This window comes from Carcharhinus amblyrhynchos, chromosome 10 (genome assembly GCF_965287045.1).
Source record: "Carcharhinus amblyrhynchos chromosome 10, sCarAmb.v2.hapA, whole genome shotgun sequence".
NCBI lineage: Eukaryota > Metazoa > Chordata > Chondrichthyes > Carcharhiniformes > Carcharhinidae > Carcharhinus > Carcharhinus amblyrhynchos.
In genome coordinates, this window is record NC_137333.1 from 108,516,606 (window position 1) to 108,530,225 (window position 13,620).

Genomic DNA, 13,620 nt, shown 5'->3' on the forward strand with positions numbered 1-13,620 from the left:
ACTCTCCCCCCCATTCCCCCTCCCACACCCCCATGTACACTCTCCCCTATCACTGCCTCTCCCCCCCATTCCCCCTCTCACACCCCCATGTACACTCTCCCCTATCACTGACTCTCCCCCCCATTCCCCCTCCCACACCCCCATGTACACTCTCCCCTATCACTGACTCTCCCCCCATTCCCCCCTCCCACACCCCCATGTACACTCTCCCCTATCACTGACTCTCCCCCCCATTCCCCCTCCCACACCCCCATGTACACTCTCCCCTATCACTGCCTCTCCCCCCCATTCCCCCTCTCACACCCCCATGTACACTCTCCCCTATCACTGACTCTACCCCCCCATTCCCCCCTCCCACACCCCCATGTACACTCTCCCCTATCACTGACTCTCCCCCCCATTCCCCCTCCCACACCCCCATGTACACTCTCCCCTATCACTGACTCTCCCCCCCATTCCCCCCTCCCACACCCCCATGTACACTCTCCCCTATCACTGCCTCTCCCCCCCATTCCCCCTCTCACACCCCCATGTACACTCTCCCCTATCACTGACTCTCCCCCATTCCCCCTCCCACACCCCCATGTACACTCTCCCCTATCACTGACTCTCCCCCCCATTCCCCCTCCCACACCCCCATGTACACTCTCCCCTATCACTGACTCTCCCCCCCATTCCCCCTCCCACACCCCCATGTACACTCTCCCCTATCACTGACTCTCCCCCCCATTCCCCCTCCCACACCCCCATGTACACTCTCCCCTATCACTGACTCTCCCCCCCATTCCCCCTCCCACACCCCCATGTACACTCTCCCCTATCACTGACTCTACCCCCCATTCCCCCTCCCACACCCCCATGTACACTCTCCCCTATCACTGACTCTCCCCCCATTCCCCCTCCCACACCCCCATGTACACTCTCCCCTATCACTGACTCTCCCCCCCATTCCCCCTCCCACACCCCCATGTACACTCTCCCCTATCACTGACTCTCCCCCCATTCCCCCCTCCCACACCCCCATGTACACTCTCCCCTACCACTGACTCTATCTCCATTCCCCCTCCCACACCCTCATGTACAATCCTGTGGACCACTGGCTGGGGTATTACTTTTCCAAAATTCCCTCGACTGGGAAGGTTAAGTGAAGACGATGAAAGGAGAGTACAAAGGAATATAGATAGGTTAAGTGAATGGCAAAGATCTGCCAAATGGGTTATAAGGTGTGCAAATGTGAAACTGCCCAGTTTGGTAGGAAGAATGAAACAAAAACTATTTGACCAAATGATGAAAGACTGCAGAGCTCTGGGGTGCAGAGCAATCTGGGTGTCTGAGTGCATGAACCATGAAAGGTACAGCAAGCAGTTAAGAAAGCAAATAGAATATCATCATTTATTACAAGGGGAACTGAATATAAAAGGAGGTTATGCTTCATTTTGTAGGGATCTCATCTGGAGTACTGTGTACAGTATTCATTTTATTTAAGGAAAGGCACAAATGCGTTAGAAGCAGTTCAGAGAAAATTTACCAGATTAATACCAGGAATGGACGGGTTACCTCATGGGTAGGGTTGGAGAGGTTCAGCTTGTATCCGCTGGAAGAGTAAGAGGTTGCAGAGCTGGGCCGAGAGGTGGCGGATGGAGTTTAATGCGGAGAAGTGTGAGGTAATTCACTTTGGTAGGAATAACAGATGCGTCGAGTATAGGGCTAACGGGAGGACTTTGAATAGTGTGGATGAGCAGAGGGATCTAGGTGTATGTGTACATAGATCCCTGAAAGTTGGGAGTCAAGTAGATAAGGTTGTTAAGAAGGCATACGGTGTCTTGGCGTTTATTGGTAGGGGGACTGAATTTAGGAGTCGCAGCGTCATGTTGCAACTGTACACAACTCTGGTGCGGCCGCACTTGGAGTATTGTGTGCAGTTCTGGTCCCCACATTACAGGAAGGATGTGGAGGCTTTGGAGAGGGTGCAGAGGAGGTTTACCAGGATGTTGCCTGGTATGGAGGGGAGGTCCTATGAGGAGAGGCTGAGGGATTTGGGGTTGTTTTCGCTGGAAAGAAGGCGGCTAAGAGGGGATCTTATTGAAACATATAAGATGATTAGAGGTTTAGATAGGGTGGATAGTAATAGCCTTTTTCCTCTGATGGAGAAATCTAGCATGAGGGGGCATGGCTTTAAATTAAGGGGTGGTAGTTATAGGACGGATGTCAGGGGTAGGTTCTTTACCCAGAGGGTGGTGAGGGATTGGAATGCCCTGCCTGCTGCAGTTGTAAATGCGCCTAGTTTGGGGGCGTTTAAGAGATCCGTGGATAGGTTTATGGACGAAAAGGGATTGGTTTAGGTTAGTGGGTCATTGTTTTGTAACTGGTCGGCGCAACATCGTGGGCCGAAGGGCCTGTTCTGCGCTGTAATGTTCTATGTTCTATGTTCTATGTGACATAATTGAAACATATAAAATCCCGAGGAGTATTAACAGGATGAATGTGGAGAGGATGTTTCCACTTGTGGGAGAATCTAGAACAAGGGGTCACTGTTTAAAAGTAAGGGGTCACTCGTTTAGGACAGAAATGAGAGTCATTTTTTCTCTGAAGAATGTGAATCTCTGGCACTCTCTTCCTTGAGCGCAGAGGGAGCAGAGTCTGAATATTTTTAAGGCAGAGCTAAAGAGATCCTTAATTAACAAGAGGGTGAAAGGTTATCGGGGTGAAAGGTTATCGGGGTGAAATGTTATTGGGGTGAAAGGTTATCAGGGGTCAGCAGGAATATGGGGTTGAGGTTACAATCAGATCAGCCAGTCAGATTGATTAGCTTAGGGGTTTAAAAAAAAGGGTGGTATGGACAAGTTGGTCTGAAGGGTCTGTTTCCCTGCTGTAAACCTTGGTGACTCTATGGGATTAGCTATGATCTTATCGAGTGGTGGAGCAGGTTGGAGGGGCTGGGTGGCTTTTTTCTGTTCCTAATTCGAATGAGTTTTATTGATGCCTCTGCTAATAAATCCCAGATCTATTTCTTTTTAATAGCTTCTCAACTTGTTCTGTCATCTTCAAACGTACAGCCCAAGATTTGTTCCTAGGAGGAGATAGTGCTATAGTGTTATTATCACTGGACTAGTGACCCAGACACTCAGGGTAACGCTGTGGGGAAATGGGTTCGAATCCCAACACAACAGTTGGTGGAATTTGAGTTTAATTAATAAATCTGGAAGATGAAGATAGCTTCAGTGTCGGAGACCATGAAACTATCACCGATTGCTGTAAATGTCTGTTAGGGAAGGAAATCTGCTGTCCTTATCTGGTCTGGCCTACGTGTGACACCAGAGACACAGCAGAGTAGGTGACTGCTAATTGCCACTCAGTTCAAGGGTAATTGGGGATTGCCAACACATGCTGGCCTTGCCAATGGTACCCACACACCATGAAAGGGTAAATAAAAAGAATTTGGACAGTTTAGTTGATATTCTAACCCTAACCCTAACCCTCATTCTTCCTGTGAAATAATGCTTCAGGAGTTTAAATGGCCACTATTATGGTTTGCCAGCAGAGGGTGAAATCGGACACCCGCCCCACTGCTGTCCACACACTTTATGTAGGATTCACAGCAAGTCGAGGACAAAAGTGTGGCTGAATGTGGTCACAGCAGAGCTGGGGCCCTGTGCTTCAAGAGCCATAGCACTAGCACGGAATGAGGAATAGAGATGGAGGGAGAGAGAGTGACAGAAAGAGAGAGTGACAGAGAGAGAGACTGAGACAGAGAGAGAGAGTGACAGAGCGAGAGAGAGAGACAGAGAGAGAGAGAGAGGCAGAGAGTGAGACAGAGAGAGAGAGAGACAGAGAGTGAGACAGAGAGAGAGAGTGACAGAGAGAGAGTGACAGAGAGAAAGAGAGAGTGACAGAGAGAGAGAGAGACAGAGAGTGAGAGAGAGAGAGAGACAGAGAGTGAGACAGAGAGAGAGAGTGACAGAGAGAGAGTGACAGAGAGAGAGAGACAGACAGAGAGTGAGACAGAGAGAGAGAGTGAGAGAGAGGGAAAGAGAGAGAGTGACAGAGAGAAAGAGAGAGAGAGTGACAGAGGGAGAGACAGAGAGGGAGAAAGAGTGAGAGAGAGAGAGTGATGGGGGAGAGAGAGAGAGTGACAGAGAGAGAGTGAGAGAGTGACAGAGAGAGAAAGAGAGAGAGTGACAGAGAGAGAAAGAGAGTGACAGAGAGAGAAAGAGAGAGAGTGACAGAGAGAGAGAGAGTGACAGAGAGAGTGAGAGTGACAGAGAGAGGAGGGAGAGTGACAGAGAGAGAGTGACAGAGAGAGAGAGAGAGAGACAGAGAGAGTGACAGAGAGAGAGAGTGACAGAGAGAGAGAGTGACAGAGAGAGAGAGAGACAGAGAGTGAGACAGAGAGAGAGTGAGAGAGAGAGAGTGACAGAGAGAGAAAGAGAGAGTGACAGAAAGAAAGAGAGAGAGAGAGACAGAGAGAGAGAGAGAGAGACAGAGAGTGAGAGTGACAGAGAGAGAGAGAGAGACAGAGAGTGAGACAGAGATAGAGAGAGTGAGAGAGAGAGTGACAGAGGGAGAAAGAGAGTGACAGAGAGAAAGAGAGAGAGAGAGAAAGAGTGAGAGAGAGAGAGTGACGGGGAGAGAGAGAGAGAGAGTGACAGAGAGAGAGAGAGTGAGTGACAGAGAAAGAGAGAGAGTGACAGAGAGAAAGAGAGAGAGTGACAGAGAGAGAGAGAGAGTGAGAGTGACAGAGAGAGGAGAGAGAGTGACAGAGAGAGAGACAGAGAGAGAGAGAGAAAGAGAGAGTGTGACAGAGGGAGAGAGAGGAAGAGAGAGAGAGTGAGAGGGAAAGAGAGAGAGAGAAAAAGGGCGAGAAAGAGAGGGGGAGACAGAGAGAGAGAGGGGGAAACAGAGGGAGGGAGAAGAGGGAGAGAGAGGGAGGGAGAGAGCGACAAAGAGAGAGACAAAGAGAGAGGGAGAGAGAGCGACAGAGAGAGGGGGAGAGAGGGGGGAGCGAGAGGGGGGAGCGAGAGGGGGTGCAAGAGGGAGCGTGAGAGGGGGCGTGAGAGGGGGCGCGAGAGGGGGAGCGAGAGGGGGAGCGAGAGGGGGAGCGAGAGGGGGAGCGAGAATGAGATAGAGGGAGAGAGAGACAGAGAGGGAGAAAGAGAGAGAGAAAAGGTGGGGGAGAGAGAAAGAGAGAGAAAGGGGCCAGGATTCTTCAGCCATTCACACCCATCTATCACTGCCATCAAGAATAGAGAATTTGGCACTCAGCTAAAACTCCTTTCACTACAGCGGGACTGGAGAATCCCAGCTGTGGGTGAGATTGGAGAATCTGGTGCGGAGAGGCAGAGGAGTAGGATCAGGCAGGGACAGACACTGGTTTTTATTCTCACCTTGATGAGCAGGTTTTGTTTCCTCTGAGCACTCTGGAGTTCCCTGTCTCCTAGTAGCTGTGATCTCAGAAAGCTGGTGGACAGAGCACTGAAATGAGCCTTCAATTGCTGCCCACTGATTCTCACGGCACTGCTTTCCATCTGTCTGAGTAACAGGGGGGGCTGTGCAATGGTGCAGGATGGCTGAGAGATCTGAGGCTCTGTAGTATCGGGCAGCCCAGTCTCTCTGTTTCTCAAACCTGTGAGTAATGAGAAGAAAGAACGTGCATTTCTATAGCACCCATCACATCTTCAGCACATCCCAAAGTGCAGGCCCGGACATGCTGCAGGAATTTCAACAACCAATTTGCAAACAGCAAGCTCCAATACACACCAATCAACTGACCCTCTGACAGTGCGGCACTCCCTCAGTACTGACCCTCTGACAGTGCGGCACTCCCTCAGTACTGACCCTCTGACAGTGCGGCACTCCCTCAGTACTGACCCTCTGACAGTGCGGCACTCCCTCAGTACTGACCCTCTGACAGTGCGGCACTCCCTCAGCACTGACCCTCTGACAGTTGTCCCCTTGTTCAAGAAGGGGAGTAGAGACCATCCTGGGAATTATAGACCAGTGAGCCTTACTTCTGTTGTGGGCAAGGTTTTGGAAAGAATTATAAGGGATAGGATTTATAATCACCTAGAGGGAAATAAATTGATTAGGGATAGTCAACACGGTTTTGTGAAGGGTAGGTCGTGCCTCACAAACCTTATCGAGTTCTTTGAGAAGGTGACCAAAGAGGTGGATCAGGGTAAGGCAGTTGACATGGTGTATATGGATTTTAGCAAAGCGTTTGATAAGGTTCCCCATGGTAGGCCAATGCAGAAAATGCATGGGATTGAGGGTGATTTAGCAGTTTGGATCAGGAATTGGCTAGCTGATAGAAGACAGAGAGAGGTGGTTGACGGGAAATATTCAAACTGGAGTTCAGTTACAAGTGGTGTACCTCAGGGATCTGTTTTGGGGCCACTGCTGTTTGTCATTTTCATAAATGACCTGGATGAGGGTGTAGAAGGATGGATCAGTAAATTTGCTGACGACACCAAAGTTGGAGGAGTTGTAGACAGTGAGGATGGATGTTACAGTTTGCAGAGGGACATAGATAAGCTGCAGAGCTGGGCTGAGGGGTGGCAGATGGAGTTTAATACGGAAAAGTGTGAGGTGATTCACTTTGGTAAGAGTAACAGGAGTACAGAATATAGGGCTAATGGAAGGACTCTTAGTAGTGTTGACGAGCAGAGAGATCTCGGGGTACATGTGCATAGTTCCCTGAAAGTTGGCACCCAGGTGGACTGCCCCAGGGATCGGTGCTGGGGCCTCAGCTATTTACCATTTATATAGATGATCTGGAGGAGGGAACCGAGTGTATGGTGTCGAAATTTGCTGATGACACCAAGGTTGGTGGAACGGCAAATTGTGCGGAGGGTGTGGGAAGTCTGCAGAAGGATCTAGGTAGGCTGGGCGAATGGGCCAGGAACTGGCAAATGGAATTTAATGTTGGCAAGTGTGAAGTTGTCCACTTTGGTAGGAATAATGGTAGGAAGGACTATTACTTACGTGGCGAAAAACTGCAGCATGCAACGGTGCAGAGGGACCTCAGGGTCCTTGTGCATGAGTCGCAAAAACCCAGCCTGCAGGTGCAGCAGGTGGTCAGGAAGAAGAATAGGATGCTGGCCTTCATAGCGAGGGGGATTGAATATAAAAGTAGGGAGGTCTTGCTGCAACTGTACGGGGCACTGGTGAGGCCACAGCTGGAGTACTGTGTGCAGTTTTGGGCGCCGCACTTACACAAGGGTATTTTGGCCTTGGAGGGAGTGCAGAGGAGGTTTACTAGGCTGATACCGGAGTTGAGGGGGTTGAACTATAAGGAGAGGCTGAATAAACTAGGCTTGTACTCGTTAGAGTTTAGAAGAATGAGGGGAGATCTCATTGAGACGTATAAGATGATGAATGGGATGGATAGGATAGAGGTGGAGAGGCTCTTCCCGCTCAGAAAGGACAGTAGGACTAGAGGGCACAGCCTCAAGGTAAGGGTGGGGGGAGCGGTTTAGAACGGAGTTGAGGAGGAACTTCTTCACTCAAAGGGTGGTGAATCACTGGAATTCTCTGCCCGTTGAAGTGGTGGAGGCTGCCTCGCTAAATATATTTAAGACGCGGGTTGATAGGTTTTTGATAGGCAAGGGGATTAAGGGTTATGGGGAGAAAGCGGGAAAGTGGAACTGAGCCACGACAGATCAGCCATGATCTTACTGAATGGCAGGGCAGGCTCGAAGGGCTAGATGGCCTACTCCTGCTCCTATTTCTTATGTTCTTAGGTTGATAAGGTTGTTAAGAAGGCGTACGGTGTGTTGGCTTTTATTGGTAGAGGGATTGAATTTCGGAGCCGTGAGATCATGTTACAACTGTACAAAACTCTGGTGCAGCCGCACTTGGAGTATTGCGTACAGTTCTGGTCACCGCACTATAAGAAAGATGTGGAGGCATTGGAAAGGGTGCAGAGGAGATTTACCAGGATGTTGCCTGGTATGGTGGGAAGGTCTAATGAGGAAAGGCTGAGGCACTTGAGGTTATTTTCATTAGAGAGAAGGTTATGAGGTGATCTGATTGAGGCACACAAGATGATCAGAGGGTTAGATAGGGTGGACAGTGAGACCTTTTACCTCGGATGGTGACGGCTAACACAAGGGGACATAGCTTTAAATTAAGGGGTGGTAATTATAGGACGAATGTCAGAGGGAGGTTCTTTACTCAGAGGGTAGTAAGGGCGTGGAATGTCCTGCCTGCAGCAGTTGTGGACTCGCCAACTTTAAGGGCGTTCAAATGGTCAGTGGATAGGCATATGGATAACATTGGAATAGTTTAGGTTAGAGGGTCATTAGATTGGTTCCACTGGTCGGCGCAACATTGAGGGCCGAAGGGCCTGTACTGCGCTGTAATGTTCTATGTTCTGTTCTAGTGCGGTACTCCCTCAGCACTGACCCTCTGACAGTGCGGCACTCCCTCAGCACTGACCCTCTGACAGTGCGGCACTCCCTCAGCACTGACCCTCTGACAGTTCGGCGCTCCCTCAGCACTGACCCTCTGACAGTGCGGCGCTCCCTCAGGTGCTTCAGAATACAGAAACACTAGGTGATAGCACTGTTTTGGGTCTGATCATCCTCCAAACTTCACACATACAGATCCGCACCTGTCTCTCTCCACATCCATGCTCTGTCTCTCTTTTTCTATCTGCCTTGCAGCTTTTTAAAGTTTTTAAAGTTAAAGTTCATTTATTAGTCACAGGTAGGCTTACATTAACATTGCAAATGAAGTTACTGTGAAAATCCCCTCGTTGCCACACTCCATTGCCTGTTCGGGTACACTGAGGGAGAATTTAGCACAGCCAATGCATCCTCACCAGCACGTCTATGGGAGGAAACCGGAGCACCCGGAGCAAACCCATGCAGACACGGTGAGAACGTGCAGACTCCACACAGACAGTTACCCAAGCTGGGAAGAATGTTACAGTGAACAATGATCCCATCTCAACTCACACTTTGCAAATCCCATCATTCCCACTCCCATCCCCCAATGCACATTCCATCTGTGCTGAAATCTACATCATTTTCAGCTCAAATAAAAGCAAATTACTGCGGTTGCTGGAATCTGAAACTGAGCTGGGTCCCTGGTACAGTGGGGCAGCAGTGTTAACCACCACGCTCCCATGCTGCCCCTTTTACACACTGTCTCTCTTTTTCCACACTTTTTATTATCTTCTGTCCATACTCTATTTCTGCAGTCTCTCCTGCTGAACTCTATCTCTCTTTCTCATCTGCTGCCCTCTGTGTCTCACCTACATTCTGTCTGTCACCACTTGCATGTAGTGTCTGTCCCCTCCTGTGAACTCTCTTTCTTCTCCTTCTGCCCCCTCCCCCTCACACTTTCCACAGTCTGTCTCTCCATTTCCATATTCTGTCCATGCATGACTCTCTCTCTCTTTCTCTCTCTCTTCCCCCACAATGGGTCTCTCCACTTCTGCACTCTGATCCCTCTCCTTACACACTCTGTCTCTTACCTTTGGCATCCAGTATCTCTCCTGCTACACACTGACTTCTGTACGCTTTGCATGTGATGTGTGAAGGTTTTCGCTCTTGCCTCTCTGGAGAATCTGGCTTACTCCTGGTCTGTCCATCCTCCTGATCCTTGAGGTCTGGGGATGGCTGTGAGGGTTTGACTTTTTGCAGAGAGTCCACTACCTGAGGAAGAATGTTACAGTGAACAATTATCCCATCCTAGTTCACACTCTGCAAATCCCTTCATTCCTGCCCCGACTCCCCGACAATCTGTGCTGAAATCTCCATCATTTTCACCTCAAATAAAAGCAAATTATTGCAGATGCTGGAACTTGAAACCAAAAGCAAAAATGCTGGAAAATTTCAGCAGGTCTGGCAGCATCTGTAAGGAGAGAAAAGAGCTGATGTTTCGAGTTCATATTTTGTCAAAGCTAAAAGGGATAGAAAGTGGGAGATATTTATACAGCAGGGGGAGGGAATGTAAGATGAGTGATAGCTACAGAAACCAGGGGAAAGGCTGCTAATGGCAGCCACAGAGAGCATAAGGGGTCTGAACGGCCAAACGGCAGAGAATCTAAAATCAGAGGGTAAACTGTGACAGAAGGTTGGGGGCGGGGGGTGCATGCAGAAATGGTTGGGAGACAGGCAAAATTTAGAAAAAGGGGAGAAAGGGGAAGCAAAGAGGGAGAAAAGGTAAGGGAAGGGGGATAAGGTAGAGGGAAAGAGTTAGAACATAGAACATTACAGCGCAGTACAGGCCCTTCGGCCCTCGATGTTGCGCTGACCAGTGGAACGAATCTAATGACCCTCCAACCTAAACTATTCCAATGTTATCCATATGCCTATCCACTGACCATTTGAACGCCCTTAAAGTTGGCGAGTCCACAACTGCTGCAGGCAGGGCATTCCACGCCCTTACTACCCTCTGAGTAAAGAACCTACCTCTGACATTCGTCCTATAATTACCACCCCTTAATTTAAAGCTATATCCCCTCGTGTTAGCCATCACCATCCGAGGTAAAAGGTCTCACTGTCCACCCTATCCAATCCTCTGATCATCTTGTGTGCCTCAATAAGGTCACCTCGTAACCTTCTTCTCTCTAATGAAAATAACCTCAAGTCCCTCAGCCTTTCCTCATAAGACCTTCCCACCATACCAGGCAACATCCTGGTAAACCTTCTCTGCACCCTCTCCAATGCCTCCACATCTTTCTTATAATGCGGCGACCAGAACTGTACACAATACTCCAAGTGCGGCCGCACCAGAGTTTTGTACAGTTGTAACATGATCTCACGGCTCCGAAATTCAATCCCTCTACCAATAAAAGCTAACACGCCGTACGCCTTCTTAACAACCTGATCAACCTGGGTGCCAACTTTCAGGGAGCTTTGCACATGTACACCAAGATCTCTCTGCTCGTCAACACTACTAAGAGTCCTTCCATTAGCCCTATATTCTGTACTCCTGTTACTCTTACCAAAGTGAACACCTCACACTTTTCCGCATTTAACTCCATTTGCCACCTCTCGGCCCAGCTCTGCAGCTTATCTATGTCCCTCTGCAAACTGTAACATCCATCCTCACTGTCTACAACTCCTCCGACTTTGGTGTCGTCAGCAAGTTTACTAACCCATCCTTCTACACCCTCATTTAGGTCATTTATAAAAATGACAAACAGCAGTGGCCCCAAAACAGATCCTTGAGGTACACCACTTGTAACTGAACTCCAGGTTGAATATTTCCCATCAACCACCACCCTCTGTCTTCTATCAGCTAGCCAATTCCTGATCCAAACTGCTAAATCACCCTCAATCCCATGCATCTGCATTTTCTGCAATAGCCTACCATGGGGAACCTTATCAAACGCTTTGCTAAAATCCATATACACCACGTCAATTGCCTTACCCTTATCCATCTCTTTGGTCACCTTCTCAAAGAACTCGATAAGGTTTGTGAGGCACGACCTACCCTTCACAAAACCATGTTGATTATCCCTAATCAATTTATTTCCCTCTAGATGATTATAAATCCTATCCTTTATAATTCTTTCCAAAACTTTGCCCACAGCAGAAGTAAGGCTCACTGGTCTATAATTTCCAGGATGGTCTCTACTCCCCTTCTTGAACAAGGGGACAATATTTGCTATCCTCCAGTCTTCCTGCACTATACCTGAAGCCAATGACGACATGAAGATCAAAGCCAAATGCTCTGCAATCTCCTCCCTAGCCTCCCAGAGAATCTGAGGGTAAATCCCATCCAGCCCAGGGGACTTATCTATTTTCACACTCTCAAGAATTGCTAACACCTCCTCCTTATGTACCTCAATCCCGTCTAGTCTAAAAACCTGTATCACAGTATTCTCCTCGACTACACTGACTTTTTTCCTGCGTGAATACTGACGAAAAATACTCATTCAGTGCCTCTCCTATCTCTTCAGGCTCCATGCACAACTTCCCACTGCTGTCTCTGACTGGCCCTTAGTTGGGGCGGGGGTAAGAAAAATGAAGAAAGACAATAAAGAAATAAAAGGTAGAGAATAGTAAAAAATTAAATGAAATGGAAACAAAGGGGTGGTGGTGGGGTAGAGCCAATCAGCTGAAGTTGTTAAATTCAGTGTTGAGAGCAGAAGGCTGTAAAGTGCCTAGCTGGAAGATGAGGTGCTGTTCCTCCAGTTTGTGTTGAGCTTCACTGGAACACTGCAGCAGGGCGAGGACGGACATGTGGGCATGGGAGCAGGATCGTGCATTAAAATGGCAAACAACCGGAAGGTCAGGGTCCTGGTTACACACAGACCAAAGGTGCTCAACAAAACGTTCACCCAGTCTACGCTTGGTCTCTCCGACATACAGGAGACCACATTGATGCAATACATCAAATTAAGAGGTGCATGTGAAATGCTGCTTAACCTGGAATATGTGTTTTGGATCTTGGATGGTGAGCATGGATCAGGTAAAGGCACAGGTGTTACACCTTCGGTGATTGTATGGGAAGGTGCCATGAGCGATGGGATATAGTGGAGGAGTGGACTAGGTTATCCCAGAGGGAATGGTCTCTGCGGAATGCTGACAGAGGGAGTGAAGGGGAGTTATGTTTGGTGGTGGCATCACACTGGGATTGGCGAAAATGGCAGAGGATTATGCTTTGTATGCTTTGCAGGCTGGTGGAGTGAAATGTGAGAACAAGAGAGACTCTATCCTTGTTCTGGGAGGGAGGAGAGGAGGTGAGGGTTGTGGGACGGGAGACGGCCCTGTCAACAACTGTAGGTGGGAATCTACAGCTGAGGAAAAAGGAGAACTTATTAGAAGAAGCATTTTGCAAAGTGGCATCATCGGAACAAATGTGATGGAGGCGAGAGAGCTGAGAGAAAGGGATGGAATCCTTACAGTATGTAGGGTGTGAGGAGCTGTAACCCAAATAGCTATGGGAGTCAATGGGCTTGTAATGGATATTGGAAGAGAGTCTATTACCGGAAATGGAGACAGAAAGGTTAAGGGAAGGGAAGGGGAGTATCTGAGATAGACCAGGTGAAGGTGACGGAGGAGCGGTAACTGGAAGTGAAGTTGATGAATTTTTCAAGGTCTGGATGAGAGCATGAAGTGGCACCAAGATAGTCATTGATGTACGCCCCCTCCACTCTTTCCCTCTTTCTTTACCTTTTCTCCCCCTTTGCTTCCCCTTTCTCCCCTTATTCTAAATTTTGCCTCTCTTCCAACCATTTCACACCCCCCCGCTTCTGTTACAGTTTACCCTCTGATTTCAGCTTCTCTGCCGATTAGCCATTCACACCTTCTATTCTCTCTGTGAGCTGCCATTAGCAGCCTTTCCCCTAGTTAGAACATAGAACATTACAGCGCATAACAGGCCCTTCGGCCCACGATGTTGCGCCGACCAGTTAAAAAACAATGACCCTCTAACCTAAACCAAACCCTTTCCATCCATAAACCTATCCACGGATCTCTTAAACGCCCCCAAACTAGGCGCATTTACAACTGCAGCAGGCAGGGCATTCCAATCCCTCACCACCCTCTGGGTAAAGAACCTACCCCTGACATCCATCCTATAACTACCACCCCTTAATTTAAAGCCATGCCCCCTCGTGCTAGCTTTCTCCATCCGAGGAAAAAGGCTATCACTGTCCACCCT

The 13,620-nt window shown here is 48.8% G+C and overlaps 2 protein-coding genes across 2 annotated transcripts in view; both read right to left on the reverse strand.

Moving 5' to 3' along the window:
- Positions 1 to 5,604, reverse strand: part of LOC145349274 (dynein heavy chain domain-containing protein 1-like) — a 204,662-nt gene extending 199,058 nt beyond the window's left edge. Inside the window, exon 1 of the mRNA XM_080197784.1 lies at positions 5,385 to 5,604. Within this exon, the coding sequence (XP_080053910.1) occupies positions 5,385 to 5,525 (141 nt within the window). The 5' untranslated portion in view covers positions 5,526 to 5,604. The remainder of the gene's footprint in view (positions 1 to 5,384) is intronic.
- Positions 5,605 to 9,458: 3,854 nt separating this feature from the next.
- Positions 9,459 to 13,620, reverse strand: part of LOC145349327 (dynein heavy chain domain-containing protein 1-like) — a 47,120-nt gene continuing 42,958 nt past the window's right edge. Inside the window, exon 8 of the mRNA XM_080197828.1 lies at positions 9,459 to 9,659. Coding sequence (XP_080053954.1) covers positions 9,459 to 9,659 — 201 coding nt within the window. The remainder of the gene's footprint in view (positions 9,660 to 13,620) is intronic.